At 33.9% G+C, this 21963-nt stretch overlaps 2 protein-coding genes across 2 annotated transcripts; one reads left to right on the top strand and one right to left on the bottom strand.

The window, feature by feature from the left end:
• The first annotated feature begins 6271 nt into the window (after nt 1–6271).
• Nucleotides 6272–14222, top strand: LOC107474408 (protein BPS1, chloroplastic-like). The gene is made up of 3 exons (XM_052257816.1): nt 6272–6488; nt 12772–12850; nt 13592–14222. Exons 1-3 carry the CDS (start codon nt 6272–6274, stop codon nt 14220–14222), a joined length of 927 nt encoding a protein of 308 aa, XP_052113776.1.
• A 3720-nt stretch (nt 14223–17942) lies between these two features.
• LOC107474409 (uncharacterized) lies at nt 17943–18866 on the bottom strand. Its single transcript, XM_016094034.1, has one exon. The coding sequence runs from the start codon at nt 18864–18866 to the stop codon at nt 17943–17945; it is 924 nt and encodes a 307-aa protein (XP_015949520.1).
• Nucleotides 18867–21963: the final 3097 nt, after the last annotated feature.

Below are 21963 nucleotides of genomic sequence, written 5' to 3' on the forward strand. Positions count from 1 at the left end.
ATTTTGGTCTTGTGGACAACAAGTGGCTTTCAGGTAGTGTTGGGTTAAAATCTGCAGCAGGGGTGTAAATTTAATTTTTTATCGGGTGTATTTATAGTCTTTGTTTGGGTGTATTATGCAGATCTCTATACAGACCGTCATATATGGGTTCCAATCTATCTGGATCACCACTTCATATTATAGTACCTGTAAATCAGAAATTTTGAATACACTAGAGAGAGTTTAATTATGGAAAAAAAAATTTACTTATAATTGGATCAAATATATTTACACCATGTGTTCAATTTCTTAGAACAAGAAGATCAATAAAACCTAGAAGAACATAGAAAAACAGTAAAACATAGTTCTTCGATTTCGAAATTAGAAACAGAAATGTGAAAAATGTACAAGATAAGTAAAACAATAACGTACCTTGAATAATATTTTGTTGATGGTTTCTGCTATTATTCGCGACTAGTTCAAATGTCTCTTCAGTTTGGAATGTTGCTCGAAATTTGAGGATTTGTGTTATCTTTGAAGGAGAAGAGGAAGAGTGAGCCATAACGAGCGGTTTTTTCGAAGCGTAATCGTTCGAATGACGCGCGTGAAATTGACGCTCCATTTAAAGGGAGGGAGTGCGCGTGGATTAAACCTGAGTTAGGCCAACTTGTACGGATTGTATGCGTTATTTGCTTGTATGTGTAGTGGGGCCATTATCAAATTTTAAGATAAAAAATATTATATTTTTCTAATCATACATGAAAAAAAATTATATAATATATATATATATATAGTCCCTAATAAAAAAATAAAAACGAGTATAAATGATATAAGAAAAGACACAGAAAAAATATATGTTTTGCAATCTGAGTTATTAAAAGGATTTTTTTTATCAAACTTCTAAATAATTTGTCCTTGATAATTTAGATAAGAGGTTAAAATTAAAAGAATTAATAGTAAAAATTATCTTAAATTTTAAATTTTTTCATATAACAAATAAAACAAATTATTCATCTTACTTGAATTTAATACTAAAATTATGCCTCCTAATGAATTTCAAAAGAATCTTAAACTTTTTAATATCTCATTTAATCCAATAGATTTTTTTTGTGTGTCAGCATTACTATTTTAGTAGTTTTAAGACGAATTCTTGGTTTCTTAACATTCAAGATCAATATAGTATAATTTTTTAATATTTAGGACCTTAAATATGATAAGGTTATTATTTTGCACCTTATGTTTAATATAACAAAAATACCCTTTTAAACATGTATCAATTCCATTAACGATTAACGTTATCAAATTGTTTTTACTATGCAACTTAATTTTTTGAGGAGACTATTAAATGGTGTTCGTAAAAACCCTAAATGACTTAGGTTTATCTGATATGATTATTTGAATTGGTTCTTTATTATTTACATTCATTTAAGAGAAAAATTAGTTACCATACATAACTAAAAAAATTAAAATGCAATGAATTAGGAATTTTATTTATAGAAAGAATTAAATTAGGGGTTCTAATTGAGATATCATGGAATTAAATCATGGGAATGAAAATTTTGAAAAATGGGCAATGTTATATAGACGAAGAACTTAATGATATTTTTAAATTAATTTTCTCTTATTTCTACATTTAAGATAATAATAATAATAATAATAATAATAATAATAATAATAATAATAATAATAATTATCCATTTTGGTCCCCAAAAATTTTCAGACCAGATACTTTAGTCCTCAACTAAAAGTAATTACTCAATTGGTCCCTAACAATTAACTTCATCACTCGCTTAGGTCCTTTACTTCATCAACTCTAACGGAAAATAAAATAGTCCCTAGCAACTCTAACGGGAGACAAAATGGTCCTTGTGTTGAAATTTTCTCAAAATTTCTTAACTCCAAGATCATCCATGTTAAATCATTAAGAAAAAAAAATACTTGAATGCAAAAATATACTTGAATTCATAACCATGATTGAAAGAGTTTGGTTCTTTTATCTTCCTCAATCAAAGTTTTCTATATCCCCAATAGGGCTGAATCGTCGCAACTCCTTTTAAGGAAAAAGAAATGCGAAGGCAGCTTTGATGTGTTGGGGACCAAAACCCTTAGAGTGTGTGTGGTTCAAGTATTATGTAAAACCCGGTTAATTAACGGCTAATTAACCCATAAATGAGAATTTATTCTAGAAAGCCTAAAATGTGATTTTTATGGCTAAATGTGATAGAGGAGATTGAGACAAGAATTTTGGTACCAATTTTATAGAATTCGGACCAAACTTTGGACCGAACGGGCCAAACCGAGCCAATTGGACCCAAAGTGGGCCCTTGGCCCAACATAACTTAACCAAAACCCTAATTTTCAGCACTCTCTCTCCTCATTTGTTACACACACAAGCTGAAATAGAGTGAGGGAGGAGAAGAACACTCTCTCAAGTTCTCTCCATTGGTTGATCTTCAAACCACCATAACTTTTGATCTAGAGCTCCGATTGCCGCTCCGTTTGCGGCCATGCATTCACCGCGGAGAGCTCTACAAAACCCATACAATTAATCTTGAGGTAAGCCACGTTTTGCTCTTCGAAATCCCAGCCTTATTTTCGAGTTTCATGGGTGAAATGTTGAGATTTTGGGTTCTTTGATGTTATAGGACCCAACTCTCTTGAAGGAGAAGGTTAATCTTGTCTCCTTGGACCTTGGGTGTGGTAAGATTCTCAACCATAGTGTATTTTGTTGTTCTATGATGTTTAGGTTTTGAGATGTTGTATATGTGTATGATGATTGTGGCTTAGGTTGTGTATATGTGAGTATTGGAGCTTGATTGGTGATTTTGAAAAGCTTGAAAAAGGGATTTGGTGGTGAAAAATCTGTTCTTGGAGGTGTTGAGGCCTTGAGAGCTTGTGGATAAGTGGTTTGGAAGTGCTCCGGTGGAGCTTGGGAAAATCGGCTAAGGTATGGTTTCAGTTTCCTGTATCTAATATGTAATGTGGTAGGAAATACTTAGACTAGAGGCCCTAAGATAGGCATTGAATTGTTGATGTTTTTGAATTGTTGATGTATATGATGTGGTCATATATGTGATGATGATTAATGATGCCTTGACGGTATGATGCATGAGAAATATGCATGTTGTGATATATGTTGATGATTGGTTATGGTTGAATTGTGGGTTGAACCATGTTGATGGTGAGTATGATATTGATTGTGTACACTGATGATTTAGTGGAATTGATGTTGTGAGAATTGGCATGAGGAAGAGTATATGATATGTCAATATATTTGAGTTTGAGCCACTTGAGTGAACTGGGTTAAAATGATGAGATAGTGATTTTGATAAATTGTGGTAAAGTGTCAATGTGTGAGTTGAGGAGGCTTGATGTTGAAATTGATATATTTTGATTGATTTCAAAGAAAAGGGGATGAAAATGGCATGTTTTGATTGATTTTGAAAAGAGTTGGAAATGGCTTGTTTTGAAAATGGCACTGTGGTTTTTATGAAAAACATGGTTTTTGGGCATACTTTGGTGGGACATAACTTGGACTACGGATCTCTGTTTTGTGCCAAATCTGTTTAGAAATGAAATTGGATCTGGGATGTCCATGCCGTTCGAAGAACGGGTGAAAAATGATTTAAAATGAGGAAGTTATGTCCGTTGGAAGATTGGGGTTTAAATTGGTGAATTCTGCAGCTTTTAACTTAGAAAATTTTTAGCAGAATGACCCCTTGCGCGTGGGCGCACTTGGCACGTGCGCGCCATTCTTCCAGAAATGCCATCCACGCGTGCGCGTGATGTGCGCGGGCGCGCCGATTGTGCTGCACCCAATGCCCAGCCATTTTCCAGAGAGTTGTGCCAGAACTGTGCCAGCTTTGTCCCTGGGCACGAGAGTACCCACGCGTACGCGTGGTTGACGTGTACGCGTCGATTGGAAAATTTTTAATCCACGCGTTAGCGTGCATGACGCTTGCGCGTCGATGAGTTTTGAGGCCATCCACGCGTGCGCGTGGAGTGCGCGTACGCGTTGCCCTGTTTTCATCCCAAAGTTGATTTTTGAGTTTTAAAAGTCAAATCTCATACTTCTAAGTCTCCGATCTCACCACTTATATCTTAAATCATTATGATATGTCTAGCTATGAGAAGAAAGGCTAGTGAATGTGGTAACTTGCGAGTGAAGCAAGGGGAAAATGAATGATCAATGAGGATCAAAGATGATTATGTGAGATGCGGAGAATGGTGGTGCAAGTGCTTGTTATGCCATGGGCCGAAAGGCCGTATTTGTTAATGAGATGGCTGGTTATGGATTTAACCGTGATGCCAATGGGCTGGTTATGGATTTAACCGTGAGCCGGAAGGCTAGATTATTGCCGTGTTACGGCGGAGCCATGATTATGGCCATGTATAAATGCATATATGCTGTTGAATAAATTGTGAATGTTGCACTTCCACTGTTGGAGATGAGAGTTTCCCTGGGAGGAATCAGTCGCTAGCCACTACGTGCTCCAGGTTGAGACTTGAAGCTCTTTTGACCCTATGTCATAAGTATGGCCGGGCACTGTGAAAGACCCGGATGAGCTCGCCCCCGTAAATATTCACCAGTGAGGGTGATGGATATAGATCATGATTATGATCAAGTTTATAACGAGTATAACTCGAGTTGGGGATGCGTGACAGAGGGACAGTCCAATGGTTAACTGCCAGGACTTGTCGGGTTGGCTCTATAACCGACAGATGATATCATCAGCCACTAGGAATAGGCATTCATCATATGCATACTATATGAATTGTTTGAGATTGCCTATTTGACTGCATATTACTTGCTAATTGTCTAAATGCATTAACTGCTCCTATTTGTATATTCCTTGTTTAATATAACTGTGTTTGCTACATTATACTCCTGCTGGTGGTTGGGAGGTTTGAAGGAATTGGAAAGGGAAGTATTAGTTAGACTGAAGAATCTTTAGTCAGATGCCCTTTTTGGTTTAGCCTGTTTATAAGCTTTGATATTATCTGGAGGAAGTTCTAGGATTGCCTTTGGCTTTCCTCCATTATTATGCATTATATATGTGGAAGCTGTTACCATGCTGGGGACCTCTGGTTCTCACCCATGCAGATTTTGTGGTTTTCAGATGCAGGACGTGAGGTTTTCCGCTGAGGCATGCTGGAGACTTCTAGATTTGCGAAGATCCTTTGCTCTCGGGGCTATGTTTTGGTTCATAAATTTTGCTTAGATACTTTTATCTCCATTAAATAATATAAAATGTGATGACTCCTCTTATGGGAGATTTTGGAGATTAGGTTTTATGTATTTGTGTCCCTTTGGGTTTTCTTTGGGGTTTTTCCTTATTTTATCATATGTATATGTTGTTATGCTCGGACCGGTTATCTTCGCAGCCGGATCTTGAGTCTTGATATTCCTGTTTTTGACTCTCCTTTGTATATATATAATCTCGCGTTGGTTATCCTTGTTCGTTACGTTATCGATCGGAGTGTTGCGCTTTTGAGTTGCGATTTTTGTTTACCCCTTCTTCTACAAAGGCTCCTAGTTATAATCAATCATTCATACTACTATACGTACTAAATTTTTATTTTTAGAGGTCGTAATACCTTGCCATCTCTGAATTATGACTTAAGCATAAGACTCTGTATGGTAGGGTGTTACATATTACATTGTTATAAAGATTCCATTCTCATGGGAATTAAAGATACTTAAGGGGAAGATGGGAATTGAAATGATAGTATTTTGATTCCCTGAAATCAAACTTGCTTAGGAATAGTTTTTCAAAGTTTGAACCAAATATAAGAATATGATATTCCCATCTTAAAATTCATAGAAATTATTTATAATTCCTCCAACCACACACACCCTTAAGTTATTATTTATATTTGAGTGTAGTTACCACCCATTAAGCTCTAAAGCCCAAATACAAGAGTATCTTTTGTTTTATTCTCATTTAATTTCAAATCAAAAGTAATAATGACTTATTTTATTAACATTTATAACAATTAATGAGATTACTATTATATAAGTCATTTAATGTAAAATAGTTTAATTTGTGGTTATAATTAATATATATATTACTCATAAATATATTAGGAGATAATAATTTCCTAAAATCCTGACTCCTTCTATTTGGAAATGATATTGTTCTCCTCTAATTTCCATCATATCTGGCATAACGGTAACAGTCTAATACTGCAACTTCAAGCTACACAATGCACATTCTGCAAATTTAATATTCACAAGAAGAAAAATCATAAACTTGTTCTCAACCAATTCATACTTAAAAAACTAATGAATATGTCTCTCAAGTACTTCTTACCTTTGATGGATACTGCTATGAATCTAGACAACAAGTCCGATTTGTTAAGAGCCGTCGTTGTCGTCACCGTCTTCCTCCTCCTCCTCTGCCCTATCATCTTCATGGCCACATTGTCCACCACTCCAATCGCTTTCTCCAACTTCTTCTCCAGACCAATGTTTAGTAATCGCTCCAATTTTTATATTAGCAGCGAAGGTGTTGATTTCAAACAAAGGGGGTCAAGGATCATTTTATCCCATGTTGGAGTTATCATGGTCTATTTTATCCTTCATTAGAGTTAATAGAATAAAAGACCTAAGTTACTGACGGAGTTAATTGTTAGAAACCAATTAAGTAATTAATTTTAGTTGAAAACTAAAGTGTTTGCTCTGAAATTCTATGAGGATCAAAATAAATAAATACTCTAATAATAATATATGTTTGTCTAAATTAATGATTTCATTAAATGTTAGAAAATCTAATCATTTAATATATAATATTTTTCAAAAAAATGACAAAAAGAGAAACACATGTAAACTGACACCAAAACGTGCCAGATCAGTAGCCTTGCCGCAAGAATGCAACATATCATAGAATATCACCCATCTGATGGCGCGAGAACGCAACATATTATACATGGTATTTTTTTTTTTTTTCCAAAAACTATCACCCATACGATGCATCAATGTGTTGTCAACGAGGGACATAAAGGTCAATTTGACTTCTCAATATGATTATTCTATAACCTTAGAGCATTACATAAATAGCAAATGATAAGACTTATTTAATACGAAAATAATTAGAATTTGTAGAGATTTTGCATATTCTACTTGGATATACTATTTTAATTAGTTGTGATTACAAAAATAATTCTAATAAATATATATCTAAGGTCTATAATAAAATAGTTTAGAAATTATTTAAATAATTGAATTCTAATATTAGAATTTTATTAGTTTAGATTCAAAGGCTCTTTGAAAGGTGACTTAAATTTATTAGGTGCATCTATTTAATTTGGATATAAAATTTTTTATTTTTTAATATTTATTTTTTTTAACAATTTATAAATTTATGTTTTTAATATAATTAAAAAAAGTACAAATAATTGAGTTAAAAATGCTACTAATATGATACTTTGTCATATAATTTTGATATATTTTAAAATTATTAATACATAAAAGTTAACTTTAAAATTAGGCAATTTTATTAATGCTAGAATACTAAGTCTATATCAAAATTAAATTTAAAAAGATTTTTTAACTAAAATTGCATGATTATTTTAAAAATATTATAATTAAATATACTGATTCGTATTAAGAGATAAATATATTAATAATAGTAAATTTTCCTCCATTTAGTTTGTTTAAAATTTTAAATAGAATAATTGCTTAGTATAGCAACAATTAATAGAAGAATAATGGGATAGAATAGTACACATATGAATTTTTAAATAGCTATAATTAATGAAATAATATAGGGATTTTTCTATTATAAAATAAAAAAGAACTTTATTTTCAAAAAAAAAAAAATTAATCCAACTTTATATTTTGGAATCTAACCATTTTTTATAGGAACAAGTTTGCCGTACTCCCGGCAAACTTTATAAAATTTATAAAATTTGCCGCACTCTTCGACAAATTTTAAATTCTTAGTTTTTTTTTTTCTTTCCGGGCTGACAATGGTTTATTTGTGCATTTTTGTGTAGTCGTGTACTTCTGGAGACGATGATAATAGTTGCCATTGTCGCCAACGATGTTGAAGAAGCCATACTTATTGTGATCAAAGAAAAAAAGGAAAGGGTCGTGTGGAATGTGAGTGTTCTATCTTCTTCTTGTTATCTTCTTCAATATTCAATTTGTCTTTTTTACTTTTTATTTATTCTCTTTCTTTCTATTTGGAGAGGATTTGACTCAAAATTCGCCGTGCAATAAGGTAAACTTCATATAAAATTAGAAGTTCGTCAAGAGGTGCGATGATACTTACAAAAATAATAAGGTTAAATTACACAGTTAGTCCCTACATTTTCAGTGAAATTACAAATTGGTCTCTATAGTTTAAAAGTTTGTAATTGGGTCCCTAAAAAAAATTAAAATTTGTAATAAGGGTCCTTACCGTTCAAACACCGTAACGGAATATTTCTCAGCATATTCGCTATTTTAAACATGTGAGTTGCACATGTTTAACAGTGAGAACTAGTTTACAATTTTAGTAAAAGTATAGAGACCAACACTATAATTTAACTATTTAAAAATGACAAAAAAATTTCTAACCCACCCCACCCTACCCCAGTCCTCTCATTATCACTTCTCCACTTTCTAAAACAGAGGAAAAAGAGAAAAGAATGTCATGAATTGGATTATGGAGGAGATGGTTGCCATTGTTGTTGTTGTTACCATCTCAAGTGGTGTTTGGTTTAATGTAGCTCTAGCACTATGAAAAATATATTCAAATATGTACCAACATTCCTCAAACGTTACCCTTCTCCTCACAAGCATTTCATCGAATACCAAGAATGCATCTTTCATTCGTTGACATCTAAAAATATGAATTATTACATTATTATCTACAATTATGGTCATCTAGACAACCGGATTTAGTAAACTCAAAACCCACAAATTTCCTCAAATATGAACATAATTCGTTTGCCCAAGCTTGTACAAGAAATAAAAGAAAAACTACATTTACATGTTGAAGTAATCAGAGAGAGTTCGGAAAGATTGGACAGAGTCAAAGTTTGAGACTTTGTGTACTACTACGATAAGAGAGTTTTGAATTCATTGCAATTCAACATTTCAAACAATATAATCAGCTTCATTGAACAACAGTAGAAATGCGAAAATGCAGCCCAGCAAATTATTATTTGCTTGAAGAGGAACTGAATTCGCAAAGAGGAACGGAAGGGAAGAAGAAGGGAGCTGCTGTGGTGGTTGATGCCATGGCCATGGCTGCTAGTGAAGAAAGAAGGGAAAAAGAGAAAGAGAAAGGATAATGGAAGAAAAAGAAAAAGAAATGGACATTATGGTAAATGTGTATTTTTTTACAGTAAACGTTATTGAGCCTAATTACAAATTTTAATTTTCTTCCAGGACCCAATTATAAGCTTTTAAATTATAGGGACCAATTTACAATTTTATTGAAAATCTAGGGACTAACTGTCTAATTTAACCAAATAATAAAGTTCGCTGGTAGTGCGACAAACTCATCCAAAATGCCAAAAAAAGTATTTTTGAAATTAAAGTTTCATTATTTTTTTGAAAAATAATAGTTTTCCAATATACATAATTATGTTGTCAAAGTAAATAGATGCATAATTAATATTCTATTATATAAAAATTGGATTTCTACACTCAATGATAGAATTGACTACAAGTTGTTATTATAAACTAACTATATCAATTAATTGATTTGATTAGATATTTAAATGTCATTTAATTTATTATAATTTATATCAATTTAATTTGATAGTATTTCTTAATTTATTTATTTTAATATTTTGTTAATATTTTGTTAATTTATTTATTTTAATTTATTATATCAAATTTATTGTGTACTAATTAATTAATTTGATTCATTTATTAGTCATTAAAATAATAAATTTATGAATAAAATAAACAATTGAAATATTTTCAACTAACAATTAAATCAAAATCAAATCATATCATATATATTGAGCTAAATTCAAATCATATGAATTAAGGATTAAATTAAAATAAGATAATTTCTTACTTATTCAAGTTGAGTGCAACAAATACAAATTAATTTTGTTAGATAATCATAGTTGTCTGGTCTACTATATATAGATAGCCACACAAAAATTATAAGAATCGTAATTTTTATCGCTCTTACTATTTCAAATCTTCTTTTCTTCTTCTTTTTTTTTTATTTATGTATAATTTCTTTTATGTATTATAAATGTACCCAAAATGAGAAAATACGGATGAGTGTTTTATTGATTGTTTGTTTGATGAATATATCTCAATTTAGGCATTCTACTACTGTGGATGGAAATTGATCTGTAGTAATTTAAAATGGCCAATGTATTTTTTTATAGTATTAGATAGAAGAATATTTTTTAAAATGAATATACCTATTGTAATGAATTTTTTTTCAATTGTTATATTTTTATGTCAGTCGTGTAAAATAGGCTGACTTTAATATCATTAGAAGCTAAATTTAATGGTTCAAACAAGCACCACTAATTGTTAAAAAAGTATTTTTATAATAATAATAATGTGATTTACATATTAATTTTTCGAGTAAATTCATTTCAAAATTAAATGTAAAAATTAGACTCAATTACACTAAAATTTTAAAGGTAATATAGAATTTGACAATAAAATTAACATTCATTAAAAAAATAAATTTATTTATGTCTATTTTCTAATTATAAATAATAATAAGACTTTGAAAAAATATTAATGTCATCATTTTTATTAATTAAATCATAATATTAGGTAGTTGATAGTTTTATAGGCGAAAATTATTAAGTAATTACTAAAAATTAGCAACGAACAAGCAATAAGGATTTAGAAAAAATCGATTATATAATACCAATTTCATAATTAAAATATGTCACATATCATATTCTCATATATTCTATTTATTATCTATTCTATTATATAAAAATCAGGTTTCTGCACTTTAACGTGACATGCTTATGAGAGTGTTTAGCGATTTGTTTCTTTTAACTCATTAAATATAATTTATTATGATAAATTAACTATATCAACTAATTGATTTAATTAGATATTTAAATATCACATAATTTATTATAATTTATATCAATTTGATTTGGTAGTATTTCCTAATTTATTTCTTTTAGTTTATTAAACCAAATTTATTGTGTGTACTAGTTAATTAATTTATTAGTCATTAAAATAATAAATCTATGAATAAAATAGATAATTGAGATATTTTTAACTAATAATCAAATCAAATCAAATCATATATATTGAGCCAAATTCAAATCATATGAATTAAGGACTAAATTAAAATAAGATGATTTCTTACTTATTTAAATTGAATGCAATAAATACAAATTAATTTTATTAAATAATCATAATCATCTGGTCTACTGTATATAGTGAACGAATGTCATTTTGCAGCGGTTGACAACCGCTGCAATCTCCCTTAAATCATATTTTCACGATTTAGTAGCGGATGAAACTGTTGCAAAATAATGCTGCTAAAAAATACCATTTAGCAGCGGTTGTACTAGCGGTTACTAATAACTGCTGCTAAGGGTTTAGCTGCACACTATCTTTCAGTGGATTTATCAACCGCTGCTATCCGTTTGGCAGCGGTTAGAAACCGCTACTAATCTTGTACATAACCGCTGCTATCTGCCGGATGTGATGTAGTGTTCTACCACTGTGAATGGAAGTTGACCTGTAATAATTCAAGGTGACCAGTGTATTTTTTATAGTATATAAATGGAAGAATATTTGTTAAAATGAATATACCGAATGTAATGAATTTTTTTCACTTTGTTAGATTTTTATATCAGTGGTGTAAATTCTTTGAAGGCACAAGATAATAAAATAGATTGGCTTTAATATTATTAGAAGCTAAATTTAATGGTTCAAGTAAGCACCACTAATTATGTTAATAAAGTAATTTTGTAATAATAATGTGATTTACATATTAATTTTTTCGAGTAAATTTATTTCAAAATATAAAAATTAGACTCAATTACGCTAAATTTTAAAGGTAATATAGAATTTCACAACAAAATTAACATTCATTAAGGAAATAAATTTATATACGGCTCTTTCCTAATCTATTTTATTATATAAAAATTGAGTTTTTGGACTTAATAATAAAGCTGACATGGCATACTTTTAAAAGTGTTTCTTGATTTATTTCTTTTGACTCATTAAATACAATTCATTACGATGGATTAATTATATCAATTAATTGATTTAATTAGATATTTAAGTATCACACGATTTAATATTATGTATATCAATTAATTGATTATAATTGTTAGAATATAATTGGAATCAATTAAATCAATTAGCATTATTCAATATATCTGAATATTTATTATAGGATATTACGTTTTTATTATTTCGATTCTCTCATCATCTATAAATATCCTTCTATATTGTATCATTCTACACAACTTGAGCACTCACAAACCTTTTTCCTATTGCTCCTTCTCCCCGTTCTAACATAGTATTAGAGTCATGGTATCCTCCTTGAGGACAATAAGTTGATTTTCTTCTGGTGAAATCACCGTACTTTCATACTTTTTTTCTATGCCATTTTTTTCTTTTTTTGTCAATGATTTGATGCTTTTCTTAACTCACTGATTAGCTCATCAACTACTTACTTACTCTCATGGAGAAACGATATATTTTTTATCACCTTTCGATAGTTTGTCATCTCTTCGCACTGTGTCACTTTTTAATAGTTTTTCAGCAGTTCGTCATCTTTTCAGCAGTTTTTCGGCAATTGCCACTCTTGCGACAGTTCTGTCTACGTTCTCTTTTGACAGTTCCGTCTGCGTTCCCTTCCAACAGTATTGTATGCGCTTCTTTTCGGCAGTTCTATCTGCGTTTCTTTGTGGCAGTTTCGTCTGTGTTTTCTTGTGGCAGTTTCATCTGCACTTCCTTCCGATAATTTCATCTGTGCTTCCTTTTGATAGTTTTGTCTGCGCTTTCTTTAGGCAATTTCGTTTGCACCCGTTCTATCAGTTTATGCATGTTTTTTATTTAGTTGTTTCAAATAAGTTTCAAACTCAAGTTGTCACTTAAGTTTGAGGGGGGATGTTAGAGTATAAATAGGATCAATTAGCATCATTTAACATATCTGAATATTTATTATAGGACATTACGTCTTTATTATTTCAATTCTCTTAGCACTTATAAATAGCCTTCTATATTGAATCATTTTACACAACTTGAATACACACAAATATTTTCTCTACTGCTCTCTCTTACCATTTCTAATAATAATAAGAGTAAAAGACAAATAAGTCCCTGACCTTTTTAAACACATATATTTTTGTCCCTTAAGATTGAAAAATATATTTCGATCCCTCACCATGTAAAATCTGTGACAATTATGTCCTTCTGTCGAATTGGGGCTAGAAACGGTAATGGAGATTGCTGACCTGGAGGGGTGGTGAGTGATGTGTCTGTTACGGTTGCTGAGGTGGATAGAGAACAAATTGTTGGAGGACAATTTGGTCCTTAATGGCCAAAATGATGCCATATGCTAGAATGAGCCCTATTTCATCGGATCGACGAAGCAATGGCCATTGATGGAGTGATCGTCGATAATGAGTGAATGACCCCCTAGAATACAATAAATAGAAAAAATAATTATCCTTCACTTGATGGTTGGAAGAAGCATATTGATTCTAGGAACCCTAGAATTGAAAAATGTGATGGAATCTTGGATAATCTTGTTGGGTCACTTGATCTGCCAAAGGTCGAAAAGTCTCCCAAGGGGAAGGTTATGATGCAAGCTATGTATGGAGTAAAGGTTCAGATAGTATTTGTATATAGTGTGTTTGCAGCGGCTTTTTTAGGCTCGACTAAGAAGTTGATAGATTTGGATGTGGCTGAAATATATACATGGGTTCCAGAATTTAAAAGTTTGCAAAATCTTGTAAATGAGGAAGTTAGAGTTAGATTTTCTAGTGGGCGATTTCCTGTGTTGAAGGAGTTGGAAGCAGTTGATTCTGCTATTAAGGAATTATACCCTATTATCCTTAATGTGGTGGAACCCATTGAGACAGAATTAGATCTAAAGACTGTTGAGCAATTAGGCAGAGCGACAGAGAAGCTTTCAAAAGGATTAGATCTTCTTGCAAAAGGAGTGAATGGATTTTTTCAAGTGGTCTTGAGTGGTCGTGATGCCTTACTATCTAATCTTAGATCAGGTGGAATTGTCTATGGCCGTGGCTCCGGGGGTAATATAGGTGTGCAAGCAATCAATTGAATGTCTTGCAGCCTGACCTGGTACATACTAAAGCATATAGGTACTTGTTTTTCCATTTTATGATTGATGTTTTTCAATCTTGTTTGGCTTATTATGGTGTCCAAGTTAGCATGAGTAATAGGTTATATGGTTGTTCTATGGTGCTAAAATGTACATGTCTATTGCTATGTGTAATTGCATACAATAATATATATATAAGAAAGTTGTATTGTGCCCAAAGATGTTTATTCCTGTGCGATCTGGCAAATCATTGTAGTCATCAGCATGAAATCTCTGGCTATCCATTTCCCTTCTGGCAGCAAGTGTCCTCTTATGAGTTGTGGCGTGTTTTGTGCTTATGTTGTTACTCATATAGCATGCTATTATACATTTATGTTATTTTTTGTTGGTGAGCTTGCATTTACATCTGGGATTTTTTGAGCCTGAAAGTTGATTAACATTTTTATTAGGGCATTGTAGTTCTTTTGTTGTTTCATAGACTGGACTTTTGGTATGTGTGTGTATATCACCCTGAAGCAGTTTTGATTGAATATCATAGAATGGAACACGTCTATATCACTTACCTTTTCGTATGATATGTGATCTGACACTGAATCTTAATTAACAGTTGCATCTTGGCTGTATCCAAGTGCCACAGCTTTTTATCTCCTCACATCTCAGCTCACAGAATTACTCAACGCTATGCTTTGGTTAATGGGAGATTAGAAGAAGCACTTGCAGCCTGGCTGCTCTTGTTGAGATCTGTGAAAACTGAGTTGTACCCTTGATCTTTAAATTAAAGGAGCAATAATAACATAATAATATAAGAGGCCATTTAGTTACACATAATAGAATAGGGTACCTTGAACAAGACACAAAAAGGAGCATGTACTCTCAACATTAAAGGGATAATAATAATCTAACGGTATCAAAGGTCATGTAAGGGCACAAAGTAAAATTAGGACATGTTAAATAATTAAATAAAATGTTATAAGGGATATGTACTCTCAACATTAAAGGAACATTAATAATATAATGATATGAAAAAGTCATGTAAATACACGTGGTAAAAATTAGGGTATATTAAATAATTAAACATGGTAAAAAATTACGTACTCTCAACATTAAAGAAACGTTAATAATATAATGATATAAAAAGTCATGTAAGTGCACATGGTAAAATTAGGGTATATTAGATAATTAAATCAAACATGATGAAAAGTTATATACTAATGAATCAAGAGGTCATGAATGACAAAATAGATAAACATGATCAATATGGATAAGAGATGAGAACAAGGTACTCAATGCCATGTAACACATGAAGGATGATAATCATGCATGGATGGAAGGAAAATAGAATAGAGCATACTACATGCCAACATAAGTAAGAAAGGCATAATTTCCTACTCTTTTTCCTAACCCTTCTTTGAGCTTGCCTCTTATGTTTGCCGACAGAATATTATTTCTTTATAGAGGGAGAATGGAGAGGATTAGTATTTGAGATGAGTGATTTTCTACCTATGGGTGCTCCCCTATTTATATACAATTAGGGATAGGGTGGTTGGGATATTTTAAATTTCAAACGGAGGGTGGTTACTAGGTTCCTATCCATAAATTCAAAATTCTAAGCCTATCTCCTAACTGATTTTCAAATTTCGAATTCAATTTTGTTTCTAGAAGCGGTGGTTGTTACATTATCACCCCCGTAAGAAAAGAATTTGTCCCCAAATTCCAGGTCTGAAATTGGTCGATGGGAGTTGTTAAATAACTTTATGGGTCTTATTGTAACTTCCCTACTGTTGAGGAAGAAAGAAAATCTTCACCATAATCGTTACCTGTAAACAAGTTTGGGAACTTCTTTCTCATGTCTGCCTCTTTTTCCCACGTGTAGTCCCTTGAGTTGCCGCTACCCCATGCCACCTTTACCAGTCGTATCGTCTTGTTCCTTAGTTGCTTCGTGCTTTCGTCTACAATCTTCATGGCTGGTAGTTCAAAAGTCAGGTCATCTTTGAGTGTTACATCCTCTTGCTGTAACACATGGCTTGGATCGTGCTGATATTTTCGGAGTTGGGATACATGAAACACGTTGTGTAGCCTCGATAGATTTGTTGGTAGGGCGAGCTGGTATGCTGACTTTCCTATACGCCGGAGGATTTGGAATGGACCCAGGTACCAGGGGCTTAATTTCCGTACCTTAAGAGCCCTTCCTACCCCGGTGGTGGGGGTGATTTTTAGGAACACGTGGTCGCCCTCCTGAAATTCGAGGGGTTTTCTTTGTTGATCTGCGTAACTCTTTTGTCGACTTTGGGCGGTGCGCATTCTTTCCTTTATCCTTTTGATATCTTCTGTGGTCTGTCTTACTAACTCTGGTCCTAAGTAGCCTCTTTCTTCTGGTCCATCCCAGCATAAAGGAGATTGGCATCTTCGCCCGTACAGTGCCTCATACGGTGCCATCCCGATGCTACCATGGTAACTGTTGTTGTAAGCAAACTCGATCAGTGGTAGGTGACTCTCCCACTTTCCTGGTCTGTCTAGTACAAGCTCGTAACATGTCTTCCAATGTCTGGATGGTCCTCTCTGTTCGTCCGTCTGTTTGTGGGTGGTATGATGTGCTTAAGCACAACTTTGTCCCGAACGCCTTCTGCAATGCGTTCCAAAACCTAGAGGTGAATCTTGGGTCTCTGTTTGAGACTATGGTTGATGGTACCCCATGTAACCTCACGATCTCTTTGATATATAGCGTGGCTAGTCTTTTCAATGAGTCGGTCGCCTTGATTGGTAGAAAATGGGCAGTCTTTGTAAGCCGGTCCACAATGACCCATATGGCGTCACGTCCTGCTTGAGTACGAGGTAGTCCCATGACAAAATCCATCGATATGTCCTCCCACTTCCATTCTGGGATGCCAAGGGGTTGCAATACCCCTGATGGTTTTTTATGCTCGACTTTTATCTTCTGACAAATCAGACATTTATTCACAACAGTAGCCAAATTCCTTTTCATCCCTGGCCACCAAAACATCTTCTTCAAATCATGGTACATCTTCATCATGCCAGGATGAATGGTAAAATCTCCTTTACGGGCTTTTTCCGCGATCTTGTTTTGAAGATCGCTTTCCCTTGGGACACAGATTCGACCTTGGTACCTCCATACCTTGTCTTCTCCTTTGGTGAAGCCTTTCAGTTTTCCTTCCTTGACAAGGCGCAGGGTTTCTTGAAAGTCGGGGTTGGAGCTCTGTACCTTAGTTTTTTGTTCCTTGAATTGACTTGTCATTGTTAGGTGGCTCAGGTGTATGCTTTCTGGAGCGGTGGTGATTCATGTCTCTGAAATTCTTTATCAATTCTGCCTCCTTTATCATCAGCCATGATGCATTGAGTACCTTCCGACTTAGAGCGTCAGCCACCAGGTTAGCCTTCCCCGGGTGGTAGTTTAGAACAAAATTGTAGTCTTTAAGGAACTCCATCCATCTCCTTTGTTGCATGTTGAGTTCCTTCTGGTCGAACATGTACTTTAAGTTCTTATGATCAGAGAATACTTGAAACCCGACTCCGTACAAATGATGTCTCCATGTTTTCAGCGTAAATACTATCGCGGTTAGTTCAAGGTCGTGAGTTGGATAGTTGGCTTCGTGGGTCTTCAGTTGCCTTGATGCATACGCCACTACCTTTTTGAATTGCATTAGTACGCAACCCAATCCTTACCCTGAGGCATCGCAGTAGACTTCGAAAGCCATGACGAGGTTAGGTAAGGTTAGTGCTGGGGCGGATGTCAAGCGACATTTTAACTCTTGGAAGCTTCTTTCGCAGTCTGGTGTCCATTAAGTCATCTATTCTTGGGAGGGGATACTTGTTCTTCACTGTGATTTTGTTGAGTTGCCTATAGTCCATGCAGAGGCGCATACTGCCATCCTTTTTCTTCACAAATAATATTGGAGCTCTCCAAGGAGAGACACTTGGTGTGATGAATCCCTTTTGCAATAGCTCTTCTAGTTGGTTCTTCAGTTCAGTGAGCTCCAACGGAGCCATCCGGTATGGGGCTATAGAGATTGGCCCTGTCCCAGGCATCAATTCTATGGAGAACTCAACCTCTCGTGTTGGGAGAAACGAGGGTATATCTTTGGAAAAGACATCTGAAAAGTCTTGTACTACTGGTATCGCACAGAACTTCTGATAGGAATCTGCTTTTACCGAATTTAGCAAGGCATATTCTTGCCTTGTACTTGTGCCTTTGGAGGATCTTGGAAGGTCACGTGTATCTCGTATGAATTGAGAAGGAAAGATGATTTTTCTCTCAAAACAATCTAACAAGATTCGATTTTTGTTGAGCCAATCCATTCCTAGGATGATGTCTAACCCTACTAAAGGGAGGCATACCAGGTCAACAAAGTATGATCTATCTGAAAAGAGGATGCAAGCCCTCTGACAAACCTGCTGAGTTTTGACGCTCTTACCGGCTGGGGTGGTTAATAGTAGGACATATGGTAATTTGGTCATGTATAAACTGATTCGACTAGTAGCAGAGAGAGATATAAATGAATGAGAAGCACCAGTATCGTATAGGATAGTTAAAGGAGTTCCATTACTTGTGCACTTACTCTCGATTCGATCTTCTGACTGGTGGGCTTCCTCGCTGCTGAGGGCAAAGACTCGTCCACGACTCGCCATAAGTCCAGTTCATGGATAACCATAAGGAGAACTTTTATTAGTCATACCTCCTAAGACACGATTCCTAGGATCAACTTCGCTCTGATACCAATAATGTAACACCCTAAGTTTTATCCTATCGTGAAGGTCTTTAAAATAAGGTGACACACTCGACAAAGAAAAAAAAGAATGACTTAATCATTACGCAAGGAAAGAGAAAGTGCGCACAGAGCGGAAAATGAGTAGCACTAAAACGTTGGAATTTGAGTAAATGTGAAATAATATCTTAACCATGAGTACGGTTCAAAATGAAATACTTAGAGGAAATTATAACTAGAAAAGAAACTAATTACATCCTAAACTAATCTCGTCGAAGAAGCTCCCATACTTGTGTCCTATCCTATCCTTGATCAGGACCCTTCACTTATTCACGAATCGAGGTACTAGGGGTCTCCCTCCAACACCTTTTCGCGCAGTGAAGATCCGGTTCCGTTGGGTAGGATGAACCAAAACTCGACGGGGTGCCGAAGTGGGGGAAGAGGGCACGTATTCCACCTTTGGACTTTCGCAAGGGTCCAATTCCTCCTCTGGATCCTCCTCCATGGTGTCTTCCTTCTGGCCAGGGTTGTCAGATTCCTCTTCCTCGGTCTCGGAGTCGGACTCGAGGTGTACCACCTTATATGATCGCTTCCTAGATGCTGAAGCGTTCCTATCTAGAAAAGTTACGACGGGCAGCTGGGGTTCTTCTTCCACAAACTCTCGACCTAAGTAGATAGTTTGGAACACGATAGTAGTGGTCGCAACTATCCACGCGTGCTTCGAGGGGTCATGCTCCGAAGTTACCTTCGGGGGCATTGCGTCGTCTCTATCCGCTGTGCCATGTTCCTCTAGAGACAGTACGGGAAAAGAAAGGGAGTGAGAACCTAACGTCTCAGTAGGAGTGCTATGCAACACCTCCATATTCATCTCCAGCCCACGTACGGGATTTTTAAAAAGGGGCGTATGATATGGCATGTAATATGATCCTTTCTTGTAAAGCACATAGGTAAAAAGGAAAGCACATAGGAAAAATAGAAAAAAATAGTAACATACGAAACATCGACATGTTCATAAATAAAACATCATCATGATTAAACTTTGCCTTATACTTTCTCTTTTCATTAACTTATAACTTTTATGAAAGGTATTGAGCTCAACCGGTATAAATGAGAGTCCCCTTCCCTTACCGAAGGTTCTTATCTCGAATGTCTTGGCGATCACCTTTCCTTACCGAAGGATCATCTCGATCGATCACCCTCCCTTACCGAGGGATCATCTCGATATCTTGTCTTTGGGGGTCACCTTTCCTTACCGAAGGATCATTCCCTCAGTTCAATTTACAATCAAGGTTATTTAGACATACACAAGAAAAGAGTTACATCAACAAAGATATCTTATTATATAAAATTGATGGGAGTCCCCTTTCCTTACCGAAGGTTCCCAAAAGTTTACCGATCACCTTCCCTTATCGAAAGATCATCTCAATTATCTTGTCTTTGGGGGTCACCTTCCCTTACCGAAGGATCATTCCCTCAGTTCTTTAACAAGTAGGGTTATTTAGGCATATACAAGAATGGATCATGCAACAGGAGAGACATATATCATGATAAAATAAACATGTTTGAATAAGATTTTATACAAAAGTAGGTACTCTCGTCCCTTAAGGGGTATTAATAATATAAAATAAATGTACATTATAAAAAAATGATATTTTAAATAGTAGAATAAAATAGTTATAAGAGAGCATGTACTCTTTAACTCAAGGAAATATTAATATCAATCTAATGGTATAAAAGTCAACATAATTTCATGTAATAAAATGGGGGATATTAATTAGTTGAAATAAAATAATTATAAGAAAACATGTACTCTTGTCCCTAAGAAGATATTAATGATATAATGTATAAAATATAATCTAAGTGCATATAGTAAGAAAGGGGGTATTTGAAAAACTTGGATTAGATATTATAAGAAGCTTGTACCCTTGATCTTTAAATTAAAGGAGCAATAATAACATAATAATATAAGAGGTCATTTAGTTACACATAATAGAATAGGGTACCTTGAACAAGACACAAAAAGGAGCATGTACTCTCAACATTAAAGGGATAATAATAATCTAACGGTATCAAAGGTCATGTAAGGGTACAAAGTAAAATTAGGACATGTTAAATAATTAAATAAAACGTTATAAGGGGCATGTACTCTCAACATTAAAGGAACATTAATAATATAATGATATGAAAAAGTCATGTAAATACACATGGTAAAAATTAGAGTATATTAAATAATTAAACATGGTAAAAAGTTACGTACTCTCAACATTAAAGAAACGTTAATAATATCATGATATAAAAAGTCATGTAAGTGCACATGGTAAAATTAGGGTATATTAGATAATTAAATCAAACATGATGAAAAGGTATATACTAATGAATCAAGAGGTCATGAATGACAAAATAGATAAACATGATCAATATGGATAAAAGATGAGAAAAAGGTACTCAATGCCATGTAACACATGAAGGATGATAATCATGCATGGATGGAAGGAAAATAGAATAGAGCATACTACATGCCAACATAAATAAGAAAGGCATAATTCCCTACTCTTTTTCCTAACACTTCTTCGAGCTTGTCTCTTGTGTTTGCCCATAAAATATTTCTTTGTAGAGAGAGAAGGGAGATGATTAGTATTTGAGAGGAGTGATTTTCTATCTATGGGTGCTCCCCTATTTATATACAATTGGGGATAGGGTGGTTAGGATATTTTAAATTTCAAATGGAGGGTGGTTACTAGGTTCTTATCCATAAATTCAAAATTCTAAGCCTATCTCCTAACTGATTTTCAAATTTCGAATTCAATTTTGTTTCTAGAAGGGTTGGTTGTTACAACTTACATGTCTCAATTAACATATCTATGTAAATCAAATTTATGGAGTTCGAATTATGTATTTTCGTAGTAAATCGAATCTATAATATTCGAATTACTTGGATGTTATATATGTACTAAATCAAACGAAGGAGATTTGATTTAAAATGAGCTGGATTGATACTAAATGAGTATAAATCGAACCTT

Source organism: Arachis duranensis, chromosome 2, assembly GCF_000817695.3.
Source record: "Arachis duranensis cultivar V14167 chromosome 2, aradu.V14167.gnm2.J7QH, whole genome shotgun sequence".
Classification (NCBI taxonomy): Eukaryota; Viridiplantae; Streptophyta; class Magnoliopsida; order Fabales; family Fabaceae; genus Arachis; species Arachis duranensis.

Bases quoted from the DNA above. Each gene is read 5' to 3' on its own strand.
- LOC107474408 (XM_052257816.1), top strand. From the start codon at position 6,272: ATGTCTCTCAAGTACTTCTTACCTTTGATGGATACTGCTATGAATCTA. The intron at 6,489-12,771 runs GTGTTGATTTCA...CTCTTTTGACAG, and splicing joins TTTTTATATTAGCAGCGAAG to TTCCGTCTGCGTTCCCTTCC. The intron at 12,851-13,591 runs GTCTGTGTTTTC...TACAATAAATAG, and splicing joins CGTTTCTTTGTGGCAGTTTC to AAAAAATAATTATCCTTCAC.
- LOC107474409 (XM_016094034.1), bottom strand. From the start codon at position 18,866: ATGGCGAGTCGTGGACGAGTCTTTGCCCTCAGCAGCGAGGAAGCCCAC.